Source organism: Centruroides vittatus, unplaced genomic scaffold (genome assembly GCF_030686945.1).
Source record: "Centruroides vittatus isolate TY-2023 unplaced genomic scaffold, ASM3068694v2 contig_5, whole genome shotgun sequence".
NCBI lineage: Eukaryota > Metazoa > Arthropoda > Arachnida > Scorpiones > Buthidae > Centruroides > Centruroides vittatus.
Window position 1 is genome coordinate 2,381,552 of NW_027122286.1, and position 14,879 is coordinate 2,396,430.

Here is a 14,879-nt window from a genome sequence, read left to right on the forward strand (position 1 = left end):
GTAAATTTTTTTAAAAAAAGTAGTTGGTTTGATTTTTTGAAAAGTAAATAAATTGTGTTGTCTGAGCTCGTAATTTGAGATGAAATCATTCTCGTTTATTGAACTATAAACATTGCAATATTTATTGAATGATAAAAATTATTATATAATATTACTTAACTAGCTTACATAATGTTCATTGATTTACAATTAAATCTATATTAATTAGAATATTGAATATTTAAACAGTACATTTAATTTTAAATTGTAAACAAACAAAATATATATATTTTAATTATTATTTAAGGAATGCTGCCTTAGAGCATAATTTCTTGTTTAATATACAGTCAAATCTAGTAACAATATGTCACCATTGTAAAGTATCAGAGTGCTTGTGAACAGATCTCCATAAGTAGTAAATAGAGATCTTTTCAATATCTGAAAATTACTAAACATATAATTTTTCATTGCTGCAACATTATCGTCAAATCATACAAATTACTAACTCAAACTTGTGTATAGAGCTTATTATGATATAAAATTGGTATTGAGATATTTCAGTTTAGTACTACATTCACTTAGTGCCAGTTTCAGAGGCAAATAAATATTGATGCTGAATATCTGTTATGATAAAAAATAAAATAATTTTTATTTCATTCGATAATTAATTAATAAGAAATTCAGACATAATATTATGATTATTGCAACAAATAATTTTTATTGCACTAGGTTTTATTTTCATTGTCATAATAAGTTAGAAAGTATGAATAAGCTTATTTTTTTAAGTATGAAAGAATGTAATATATTTAATAATGCTTATCTTAATATATTTTCTTGCATTAAGATTGAAAATAATTCATATACTTTTTTCTAAGGTTCTGAAAGCAGCCCAAAAAGTTCTACAACTCAGTTATTTTCAGAAAAAGAGAAGTTTCTAAAAAACGTTAATGTTGCAGCTTCAAGGAATGGACCAAGAAGGTCACTTGGTGGTAGTGTTGGAGATTTAATAGGAGTTTCCATGAGGAAAGATGAATTTGTCAGCGATGGAAATGTATTACATTTGGTCATATTATTATATAATAATTCATAATTTAGACATTTATATATAAAAACTGAATTAAAATTTTTTAAAGGAAAGTGATAGAAGTGATGAGAAATTGCAATCAAAACGAAAAACTCAAACTCACTTTTTACAGGCAAAAATTGTTGGTAAGTGAGAGATCAAAAAATTAATTTAGATAAATAACTCAATAATTATAATTTTTTTCTTCAAAAATATTAAAATATACATATTTTTTTTACAAATAATTAATTTAGTAAATATGAAAAAACTGTCAAAACAGTTTAAAAGCTAGATTTTTAAAAAGTTTAACAGAGAACAAAGTTATATACATTGAATTATATTAATTCTAAAAGTATTATTTGTTTACAATAGTCATTTAAAGCAAAAATAGATGCAAATTATTTTTTTAAATTTGTAATGTGTTTAATGTTGTTTATTTCATTTTTCAGATATTTTAGCATTTATTATTTTAATTTATAATGAGGATAATATATTAAGTACACTGTCAAAATAATTTAAAAATTTACTCTGAATTAACAAGTATTTTTGCTATCTGAAATGTTTATAGATTATCTATTATTGGTTCTTTGGCAGATTATAAATAAAAATTAAGAATGTAATAAATACTTATTATTTAATTCATTCTATCAAATAATCAAACATTAATTTAATTTGAACCATTTCAAATGCCGAATAATTGTTTTTTATGTATATAATTATAAAATTTTTTATGTGAGAACATCTGAAAGAGTTGATTTTTGGTTTAGAGCCTAGCTTCCTTCCATAATTACTTTTTTTCATTCTTTATAAAATATTTTGGATGCAAATGAAACAGGACTTGTTTTGCTCTCTCTTAGATATAACACTGTGTTTCAAGGATGAATCAGGGCAAAATAATTAACATGTATGATATACTTAATATTGCTTTGAAAAAACCTTTTGAACAATTAGAAAATCTTAGGGTTTTTATAATTTTTCAGAAAAATAGTATTTTTCAAGTATTATTAAAAAAACTGTTTAAAGTAATTTTCTGTTTCAAAATTTAACTTTTTCAACCAACATTAACATGTAATGATCAATTAACATATATTTCATTAACATTCATTTCAATTTGAATCATATTAACATGTAAAGAATAAATAAGTACAAAATAATGTTATTCTAATTCCAACAAAAAATTAAAATTACATTTCAGAACATAGTTCAAATCTTTGTTAACAACATAACAGTTTTCAATACTTATAGATGTTCTAAAATCATCAAAAAATGGAATGTCTGTACTGACTAATACTCTTTTAATTAGACTTGTGGTTGTAGAATTTTCTCTAAGTTTAACTTGAAAATATAACTGTAACTCTATGATTTATGATTATAATGTTTTGTGGATGGGAATTATTATTTTATTTTTGACTTCTTAACTGAATTGCAGTTTATGATGCATAAATCAAAACGTTTTGAAAATGTTTTTAGATTAAAAATTTCAAATGTTTTATTTTTTTATAAATTTTTAATTAAAAAAAACAAAGTTACTTTTTCTCAGTAAAATTGTTATAAATAAAATAACAGAAGTAGCATATACATAATTTTAAATTTTTAAAGAGCCAATATATTATTGAATTATCAAAAAATGCAGACGAAAAAATGTATATTAACTTTTCATTGGATGCATTTGATCAATTTGATATGCCATACATATTTTGAATTGTCATTTCTTAACAAAATTGTATAGTCATGCCTACTTTTCAGTAGTTTCATTTTTCACATTCCTGATGATGACTTTCATTTTTTAAATTTGAAAAACCTTCAATATACATGGCAATTTTTTTATTATTATTTTGATACATTGTGCCTCTTTCCACTATATACTGAAAATTTAAAATATCATCTGGTTTTTTTTTTTTGGTAAGTACAGTGAATTCAAGAAATAGTACTTACTTGTTAGATTAATTATTTTTTAGCATTAAAATCCTGTGAAATCAATTATATCAGTTAGAAATTAGAATCATATTATATGCAATACAAGCCAATAGCAATTGAAGAAATGGATAACTCTGAATGCAAACATGTAAAAAAGAAAAGGATATAATGACTGCAATGTACCACTAAATAACAAGTTATTAACAAAATATGAATGCAAAAATGTCAAAGGCAATTTGTTTATTATGCATAGAAGTCTTGTACAACATGTGTAGATGCAATGATGCATAATGAATGGCTAATTAGTAAACACAGAAAAATCTTTGCGGAATATGAAAAATAGAGATAAATTATTTTTGTACTTGTACTTTTTATTTTTCCATGGAAAAGATTTTTGAGTTTGACAAAGATTAATTTGTTCATTTATATTTTGTTGTTAGTTTCTTAATAATGATAATGATTTAAAACAAGAGAATACATCAGAAATATTTTTAATATACTGTGAAAATTCATAAGATATTTGCTTAATAAAACTTACTGATTATTTTGATACATTGCTCCACCATCTTTATGGTTTTATATTGCTCCCTAATGGAAGGTTGAAAAACAGAAAAGTTTATTAAATGCATTTGAACACAAATACTGTTTACTAGAATCTAATGCACACTCTTTAAATTTTGTCTCCAGAATTTTAGTGCACATTTGAGTGCAAACATGAAAATTACTTAAATCATTTACTTCTTCCACATACTTCTTTGTCATGTGCTGTTGCTTCTGTAGTTTTTCCAACCTGTTTTTCTCTTCTTGTGCTTGGTATGTTCTATCTTCCCTGTAGATTTCTTGTTCTATCCTAGCCTTTACATGCCTTTTTCCTAGTCAGTACTGTTTTTGTGGGATCACATATTACAGATGTGCTTGTTGCAGATATGCATTTCATTTTGCCAGCAAACAGGATTTTTCATTTTAATATTTTGGAGATTATGCTGCCTACTTTTCAGTAGTTTTATTTTTCATATTCCTGATGATGACTTTTTAAATTTGAAAAACCTTTAAGATACATGGCAATTTTTTTTATTATATAACATGAGTTTCTGACAATTTCATAACAAATTAGTTATTTTTAGTAATTAAAAATACTGTTAATTCTTCCTTAGATTTAAATCAGAAAATTAAAGAACAGAATGAGCATTTTCAAAGTCAGCATGAACAGCAACAACTTGTTCTTAGTAAGAAAGAGCAAGAATGGAAAGATACATTTATTAAACTTGAAAAGGTGAATTTTGAATGAATTTCAATTATTATAATAAAAGTAAGTCATTCTGATGATTAAAATAAATATTATTAAAACATCAAGTAGATTTATTTTCAATTTTTAGGAAAAGGGGGATCTTAAAGCACAACTACAAGAAGTACAAAAAAGAATGGAAAAAATAATTGAAAATCAGGAGAATAAAGATGAATTAGAAAGTTTTCAAAGTCAGGAAATGTCAAAAATTAAACATTTGGTATGCTTGGTTATAAGTTAATTTTTTAATTTTAATTAAAACACTCATTTATACATATATACATGTTTTAATTATTGGGTAATGGTATTAAATAAACCTTGTAGTTTTTAGAAAAATTTCAACATTTATTTGTTAAAAAAATTATAATTAAACATTATTATTTCTAATCAAGTTAGAATTATTAAGAAATCTGCAAATTAATATATCATCAATAAAATATTTTAAATTCTGTTTTGAAAGCACAAGTAGATGTTTTTTAATGAGACTTACACACTTGGAATTTGTTTGAATTATGATTTATACTGCACTTTTTTTGTTTAATTTGAAGAAACTTTAAAATATTTACATTTTATATAGTCTTGTTTACAGTAGTAGTAATTATTTTTCTTTCATAATTTTGTAAGTGGATTAGCATTAAAATGCTTTTTTTTAAATGTAATATTGATTTTCCATTTATGAAGTTTTAAGGCTTGTTATATGATATACTAATACCTTATTTTTTTAGATGTCAAGGTCATGTACAAAGTATAACATCTACAAAGTATGTCATATATATCAAAAATATGCCAAATTAAATTTTATTAATAATTTTTGATGTGAAATTTTTAAAACAAATTAATTTTTGCCAGTAATTTATTTTCATGCATATAATCTATGGATTATCTGTGTTTAAAAGACAATTTGAAAAAGGATGCAGATTATATGGCAAGGAGGTTATAAACTGATTTAAAATTGAAATTATGAATTTGCCTATAGAGTAACAGCTGCTCTAAAGAGGATGGGTGCGGATTATGCAAGTTTTGTTTTCATTCTAGCAATTTTCTGTGGATTATACATTATCATAGATTATATTCATGAAAATACAATAATGTCTGTTATGATGATTTAAAAAACTGCACAATTGAAAATTATTAGTTAGGTAAAAACATAATACCATAAGTAATGAATTGCTTATATTCAACAAAATAAGATTTTATTGAATTGAAAATAAAAATTTTAATATATATGCACTAAAAAAATTTAATCATTCTTATCAAATTTTAGTGGTGATATTATAGATAATGTAACTAGCTATTCTAATATTTAAAAATTAAAAGAAGTAATAAAATAAGTTGTTTTATTATTCTCTTGAACCATAATATACAACATATTACATATTGTGCTAATATTACTAAGATTACTGTAAAGTACTATTTTTAGTATCTTAGGAAACCGACACTAACTGCGGCAGGTAAAACTTCCGTTAACCTAACGGGTATTTTACGCGGATTTGAGATTAGTTTGCCAGGCCTGGGCATGCACCGAAAATATTAGTAAGAATAACAACAAATATCAAGTCAAAGCAAAAAAACAGTTTCAAATATATTTAATTAGTAAATAGAATTTACTATATACAATTGTCTATAATCCAAAACAAAAAATTTATTAACGAAAATCAACAAGTCAACCCGACAATAAAACTCAGCTACTTAGCTTAACTTAATATTAATTCTCCTTTGAAAAATCGACAAATCAAATACTTAGGAACTATGAACAGAATCTCTTACGAACTAAATGTCTGTCCGTCACCTCACTATACTAGGAACCTGTTTCCTCAATCTTTTCGCTATCGCCAAATCAAATTCCTCTTTAACACCTTGGATCGCCTAATTCTCAATCTGGGCTTCGGCCAGAAATCACCTCGCTTTCTACGGTTGATGTGCTGGTTTTATGCTGTGAGGTGACGTCACAACTCAGCTGGGTTACTCCCCTTATTTACATACTTAGTTTTCTAACATTAAGTTTCTTTCTGGCAGCTTTAATTTTCCGACAAAAGCTTATAAACCTTTTACAAAGTATTTAGCACAATTTTCTGGGATGTTATGACGGTTTAGTAAGTTTTTCTTTGCTAGTGAGTGTGGGGATTCCCCCCTCCATTTTTTTTCTGCTGATCATTTACTTCCGCCGGGCAGCGCAAGATTTTTCCTATGGCGCTTGTTTTTTCGTGAGTTGGTTTATCTTCTTTTTTTGTTACTAATAAGAGAGTGGTGGGGAACCTTCGTCCTAAATAAACATAAGCCTCAAACAAAATATAATAAAACGAAAAATAATAATAAAATAAAAATAATGCTCGGACTCGGTTCCTTACATTACTACTGTAATTAATGAACAGTTTAATAAGATTTAAAATGAAATTGAAAGATGATTAGTAATGTAATGTATATTAAATAAAACAAATCAAGATTAATTTATTCATTAATTTTTTATTTATATATAATGTTATGGCTAAAATCCATGAATCAGATAAATTTAGGATAAACTAGCTAATGTCAATTTCATTCAAGTCTTTTGGTTAAAGCAAGGACAGTCTATTAACTTTGAACTTTATCCAACTCACAAGTGGATAAAACTGACATTATCCAAAAACAAGTAGACAAAGCACAAACAAAACTTAAAATTTGGGCTCTATCTGGATAATGTGGATTCTTTCTACCATTGTTGTTTGTATAGAGTTGAATATATATGTTTCATTTTTAAGAGCATAAGCATTTTGTTTTTTAGTCACTATGTGGATAGTAGAAACAAACAATGTTACTAGTTTTCTCTCTTCAGAGTTCAAGCCAATTGGCAATAAGTCAACAATTTTTCCAATTGTGATTTTTTTCATGCTTATAATAAACTTCTTTAATAAACACTTGTCAACCCCAGAATTATATGTATGTATTATATTATAATGCATAATATTAAAGACAAACACAAAAATAAATGTCAAAAGTTTTTTAAACACACATTATCTTTATTTCAGGCTAAGTAAGTGGTACAAAAAATGCAAAAATGTTAAAAGCTTTACCAGAAAATTTATCATCCCTGTTTATTTCTATTTATTACTATAAAAAAACTCTTACTATAAAATTGAACTTTCCCATTACATATATATTGTAAAGATTTTACATATATACAGACATTTCTAACAAATGATAAACAAATGTAAATTGTAAAATCCCAATCCCATGAAAGTGTAAAGAAAAATTTTCAGGGTGTTTTTATAGGTAATTGAAAGCAATAGAAAAATGGTGAGACTACATCCTGTAAATGGCATTAAACTTGTGATATGCATAAAAATAAAATAGTCTTGTTTTACTGTAATGGATACACTAATTTTGATTTGTTTCACTCAGTTTATATTACAATGGTAAATTAACTACTAATTGTTTTGCCATTTTATTTTCAGTATTATTTACTTAACCAATATATATATATTATACACAATTATTGTATTTTTTTAAACATTATAATTTATTTTATTAGTCAAGCATGGCTGAATTTTTTTCTTATAGTAAATACTTAGTCATTTATTTTTCATGTATAAATGAATTTATATCAGAGAAATTTAAGTGCTAAAGCTGTTCATTATAAATTCATGAAGAAAATTGTCTGAGGAACTTCTAAGTATTTTAGATTAAAAATAAAATGAATTTTTAATTCCTATATTTACTGAACAACAAACTACTTCCAACAACCTTTACTCTGCAGTTAAATTATTTCTTTAATCTACCGTTTTTGGTTAGCTTTACTAACCGAAACGTTAGATTAAAGAAATAATTTAACTGCAGAGTAAAGGTTGTTTGAAGTAGTTTGTTGTGATTGTAATAATGCAGTTTATATAGTAATATATTTACTGAAATTAATATTTTCAAAATGATGAATTTTATAGCTTTTAAAAAGTCAGCAAGAACTAAGAGGTTGTGAAGAGACACTGAAGTCAAAAGAGGAAGAATTGGAAAATTCTAATAAAAAAATCAGTCAATTGGAAATTTCCAATAAAACTCTTGAGCAGCAATTAGAAAAAGCAAAAGCTGACCTGGGTCAAATATATAATTTACAAGCAGAAAAAGGGCAGTTAGAAGATGAAGTCGATCATTTAAAACAGGAATCTTTGAAGGTATTTCTAATGTTAAATTTATTATTAAAATATGTTTATTATTAATTTGATAAATAATGCTGAAAAAATACAATATTCAAATGAATGAATATATTATAAATAGAAATAATATTTTTTTAATAAATAAAAATATAAATAAGACTTTTTCACACAGGTAAACACCTTGCTTTAGTCCTTCATTTTCGTCATTACACCATCGGCAATCCTTAAAATTCACAAAGTTATGGAGACAACCTTCCTTTTTAGGCTACTGCCTCCTGAAAAAAAAAGTAAAAATATAAAAACAGGTAGAGCGTCTCTGGACTAAAGCAAGGTGTTTACCTGTGTGAAAAAGTCGTATTTATATTTTTATTTATTAAATGTAAATAACGCCGGCCATGTTTCTTTTATTTTTTACTTATCTTGGATGATGATAAATTATATTATCAGTATATATAATTGTTTAATTAATTTTGATGTGAAATATATACTGTATTTAAATTGCTTTTACATAGAAGATTATACAGTAGAAGTTTATTAATTCAGTACCCAATAATCCAGAATGTCTGATAATCCAATACCTTCTGAAAGGTATTGGATTATCTTTTAAAAGGTCTAGTTACTTTTCATTGAGTGCCAAATGAAACAATTGCATTATCTGAAGAATAGTTGGGAGGATCACAAATTCCTGTGCAGTTCAGTTTTAAACTATATATAGTATACATTGTATTATGATAAACAAGCATTGCTTCATTAGAACTAGAATACATTTTGTGTACAGTAATGTTTATAACTGATGTATTTCCTTTCACATGGGCCAACATCAGGGTAGTCTACCTGAAAACAGGTTTCATATGCTTGAAACGTGTATCTTTTGTGATACATATATATACAGTACAGATATGAAAAATAGCTATTGCATGCACATGAGTTATTGTGAATATTTATTTTGTGCAATAACATGTTCACTGTTTTGAGGGTTTTTCAATCTTCAGTCAATCAAGTTTAATCATTTGCTGTGTCATGCTTCAGACTGATTAAAGAGCATATGTCAACAAATGCACTAATATAGAATTTACGGAAATGTTCTGTAATCTATCATTGCCTATAATCCAGCAAAACTCTGGTCTTATATTTTCTGGATTAATTAACTTTTACTGTATTAAAAAATTATCTGTATAAATAAGTAAAATAAACTACTTTATTAAATTCAGTAATATTTATTAAATAATTTTAGCATGTATGAATTATTAATTAACTTTTTATTGTTTATTTTGGCATCGTTTTCCCCAATTATTTAAGAAAATACAGCTTAATTTTTTCCAGTAATTATTTCTAAGATTTTAATTGTTTTTGCATTTATTTTATTCAGTTATTGGTGTATGGATTTAGTCATTTGCCTAATTGAAATGCAATATCTTCTTTTTATTTTGAAATAATCTTTTTTATTCTTACCATACATATATGTAAATTTTTAATTACACTTCTATTACTTTTATTTTAAAATAAAATTTTTACATTTTTTTAAAATTAATTTTTGATTTGATAGTTGAACTCAATGCTTGAACTTACCTAATGTTTGAATGATAATATATCACTTTATCAATGAATGAATTGTGTGAGAATACTTTTTCTATTTTTGTTTTTTAAATACAAATAAAAGCATTCTATGCATATTTCAAAATATATTTTATTATCTTGTTTTAAATTATTCATTGTTTTTTTGTTAGTAGTCTAATAATACTTTATTTCATACATACTGTATTAATAATGATAAATTGTTTGATTTAATTACCAATTTTTTATATGTATACACAAGAATTGAGGAATTTAATTTGTTTTTTATTTGAGTTCCAATGTTATGTTTTAATTAAAATTTAACAGTAATGTATTATTTTTCTTTATTGATAGTTTATAAATATTCTAAGGACACTTGGAACATCATTTTGTAAAAAAAAATTTAAATATACATATCTCAGTGAATATTGTTGAAAGTCTAATGAATTGTCTTCAAGATAGATCTTCAATGATCAAAAGTCTTTGGCCTTTGTAAAAACATTTTGGTTTATAAAGCAAATTTAGTTTATAATTGTGTTAAGTAACAAAATAAGGTTGCTTTTTACAATTCTAAAATTTCTCCTATATCACATGCCACTTCCAGTCTATGTACAGTACAAGACCTAGGTAAAAAGAAGGTAATACATATGAATGAAACTGCCCTCTGTGCTTTCTCACCAAGATCACATGACTACATCCTAACCATGCATAAACACCCACACCTAATCTAACATAAACACTTAAAGTATGAATAAGTAAAAAAAGGCAAGTAAAAATAACATAGGTGATTTAAAATAACGAAACATTTAAAATACTCTTACTGCGTGACTCATGGCCATTTGTATTGATAAATGGTCATGAGTCATACAGTAGATGTGTCTTTCTTAGGACTAACTTCTTCAGCTTTCCTCTTTTTACCTTTTGGTGCTGCAGGTGCACTTTCAGGCTCATTCCTAACTGGTTCCCTTCCATAACTAGAATACGCATTTACTATATGCTGTAATATAATGTAAAATTTTCACTTGGACTAATTTTAGATCATTTCAACAACAACTTGTACATAAAAGAATACAAATAGGAGTCAGAAAGTTCTTCAACAAATTTCTTTGGAGCTTTTTTATAGTCCTTTAAATATGACCATAAATTCTCTATCCATTGAGTATGAACTCCAGTTTCAGGATTAACAAAATGCTCAGCATGTTTGACTGTTTTATGGCCAATTTCATGACCTTCTGAATCATCTGTGTAAATATCCTTTTGGCTCTTCTTTGTAAACTATAGACCCACGATGAACAAACTTATATACAACCCAATTTAACATCTCTTCATATCTGTCATTAACATAAGTCACAAAACAGGCATTGTCTTCTTGACTAACACTGCCTGCAACCAAATGAGATCCTTTCATTTTCCTACCCTTCTCATATGTCCATTTACAAAGTACTGTTGAAATTGGTGAGGTCTCATCAATTTCAACAATCTTACCTATCCAATTATTTTCATACTAGTCAAATTATGGAGGGCAACCATCATGACATACCTTACAAAATTTGCCCAATGTACATCAGTCCTGTAGCTGACATGTACGGCTTTACAAGTTTTGTGCAAACTACATTCCACACAATACAAATACCAAATAAAAAGAAAAATCTTCTAACTCATATTACCATGCTAACTCTAAAAGTTCCTTCATATGAAATTTTTGACACTGCATTTAGAAAAATGATAAACAGGATGTTTTAGATCGACCTGTGGCTTCAAGGACCGATTCCTATTACACTTCTCATAAATACTACTGAAAATAAAAGGTCCATTATCATTGCAAATTTTACATTTAAAGAGCCAAGCCTAATTCCTTATATTCACCATGCAACAGCATAACAAGGTCTACAGTTGTGCGAGTACACCAACAGATATCCATAACTGTAATTTACTTTGAAAAAGTCAGAATAGAAACTTCAATCTCACATGTACAAACTTCACAGAAAAATTAATTAAAATGCAATCAAATTATACTGCCACATGTTTGCAATAACCAACTCCATATAATTGAGTGCATTCAAATGCAAGTTTAAAACAATTCTTAACTTTCACAAAGATTTTGTACAAAGAGTTGAAGTATGACATAGACTAGGTTTTAGGATTGTAAATAAATAACCTAAAATAAAATATAGCAATAATAAAATGAAAATATACATGAATGATTTTTATAGGTTTTTATTATTGCATTCAAAATGTTTTAAAATAAATAGTATATCAAACTGAATTAAAATATAAAATATATATTATAATTTGTATTGTGATTCAGTTGCATGTAGTGAAAGAATATATTCATGTGCACATTTTGAATGAAAAAAGTCAATACTACAATGAACTTAATGTGTATGATTTTGCTATAATAAAAATATGCTAGCATTACTGTTACATTGAAGAATAGTACATCCACTAGCGACATTTTGCTATTAAGCACTTGAAATCTGGCTAGTTTAAGTGAATAAACTGAATTTTTAAAATTTCACTTAAATTTGGAATTGAAGCAGTTTTTAAAATGCATTTCTGTTAAGCATAGCTTTATTATAATTTAAAGAACACTGTTGATAGTAACAAATTTGAAGTTTTGCAACTTATGCAAGAAAAGATTTAAAATTAATAGTATTGAGTTAATAGAGTTAGTAAATTTGCTTGACTAATTAAGGCATAGTTTTGAGGATAAGCATTTTTTTTTAAATTAAATTAATTGTTCTTAAAAAAAATGACGAACCAGTTTTGTAATGCAGATTCAATTATTAAAGTATTTTTGTAATGAATTCAGCAATTGCTAAACTTTTAAGTTTGTTCATAAAATGAGTGTACAAAATTACTTTCCAACATATAATAGACATCTGAAAGCCCGATGAGTTAATATAATAAACCAATGATTGCCTAAATATTCGGGCTATAATATGGCTATATAAGAGCCATATTATAGCTCGAATATTTAGGCGATCGTTGGTTTATTACTTTCCAACTGTAAACTTTTTGAAATCTAAATACAGATCAAGATTTCCAATAGAAATTTAGACACTAAATTGAGATGTGAAGAAAATTTGAAATATATATTGGATTTCAAAGAATTAGTATGAGAATATTTTTAAAATATTGTAGAGGTTATATATTTTATATGAATGATGAATTAATTTACATATTGTTTAGAATTATTTTTCATTATTCATTCTAGATACTTAAAAATTTACTAGAAAAAATAATAATAGAGCAAATAATTTTTTGGAAGTGTGGTTTACACATTTTTACTCCTTATATGGTTCTTTGCTTCCTTATAATGTAGACTTGTCAGTTTTTAATGAGTGGTTATCTTGATCTGATGAAATTTCGGATGATAAATTTCCAAATTAGAAATGATTAAATACTCATACTTTATAAATTATTGCAAAATATAAAATGGTTTTCTGTAATTCTAAAGACATCGGTCTAATATTAAAAAAATTGATGAATATGATAAATCATTTGATAATTTAATGTGAAAGATGTTTACATGATGCTTTAACTAATATATTTTTTATATATATTTTACATAATTTTTATGATTGTATTTTTCTTAGGTAGCAATATTTGTAATGATAAAAGAATTTTGTAATTTTTGCTAATTATTATTATTATTTTTTTTTTGTGATGATGTTCAACATTATTTCATTTCATTTAATGTTCTTATTAATTTACTTTTTTTTTTATTTTGATATTGCTTGTCATATCCATTTTTTTTTTCTGTTATACTTTATTGATTTCTTATTATAATATACAACATCATTGAGCTGTTTTTTTTTGTTTGTTTTATTCACTATTAATTAAGCATTTAATGAATAGACTCTTATGATTTTCAAATTGTTACTACAAGAGTAGAAAAACCAGTTTCACTTACATATATTATAATTGTATTTGCAAACAAAAACAACTTTAAACATATTTGATGTACTTGTGATTAATACTCATTTTCTTTTTCTATTTCATTTCTGTTAAATATTTACTGTTACTTTTAATTGAAATTAAACATGAAAAAAATGAAAAATATACAAAATGAAAACTGGTGTGCAAATAACAGTTGTTATTCTGTATTTGAAATTAAGATTAAAAAAATGCTATTTCTCTAAAATAGTGTTTTTTAATCTTGCCAAGAGTCATGATGTTGTTATAAGCCTTGTTATGTTGTATCACATTATAATATTTTGTTTTCAATAGCTATGATTTGTGTATTTTTGTTTTTCCTGCAATATGTGAATAATTCAATAAACTTTAAATTTTTCACACTTTACATAAATTTGTGCATACAAATGAAAGCTAATCATTAAAAAATCTGAATACATTTTGTAGTGATTATGTAATCTAATCTCTCCTTGTGATTGAAAATGAAATTAATCTAATTAAAATCATAAATAAAGAACATTGGTGTAGATTTGACAATTTCTAAACAAAGATTCTTGCATATACATCATTTAGTTTGTGAGGTGATCATTTTCATATTAGGGCTAGAAAATTAAGTTAACATAAAAATATATGTACAGACTACTTAAAATTATTACATGATTTTATCTAATCCTCCTTCATTTGATAGCAGTTTTTTTCAAATTAAATTATTTATTTATTTATTATTATTATTATTAAATTTAACAAGAGAAGGCAGCCTAATCATCTATCTCCTGATAAATTAATTTGTAAATATTTAGCCTTAATAGCCCTTTCAAAGAATTTGGCTGTTTGTTTGATATTTGAAGTAATAACTTTGTCTATATATTATCGTATAAACATATTCTACAGAGAAATTTGTATGGTTTAAATCTAAATGCAAAAAATTCTCCACATATGCTGTGTCTTTCTGAAAACTATTTATTAAAAAAAAGGATTAACTTGAAACATTTAATCTACAAAAAAAAAGGTGTATGTAGGCAAAATGAATTCTGTGTAA

General features: G+C 25.2%; 1 protein-coding gene across 2 annotated transcripts in view; it reads left to right on the forward strand.

The window, feature by feature from the left end:
- LOC136978210 (golgin subfamily A member 1-like) overlaps positions 1–14,879 on the forward strand; it is a 59,280-nt gene that overhangs the window by 18,673 nt on the left and 25,728 nt on the right. For both annotated transcript variants that reach the window (XM_067273867.1, XM_067273868.1), the window contains exons 3-7: positions 855–1,030; positions 1,113–1,188; positions 4,114–4,232; positions 4,336–4,464; positions 8,159–8,386. In XM_067273867.1, the coding sequence (XP_067129968.1) occupies positions 855–1,030; positions 1,113–1,188; positions 4,114–4,232; positions 4,336–4,464; positions 8,159–8,386 (728 nt within the window). The remainder of the gene's footprint in view (positions 1–854; positions 1,031–1,112; positions 1,189–4,113; positions 4,233–4,335; positions 4,465–8,158; positions 8,387–14,879) is intronic.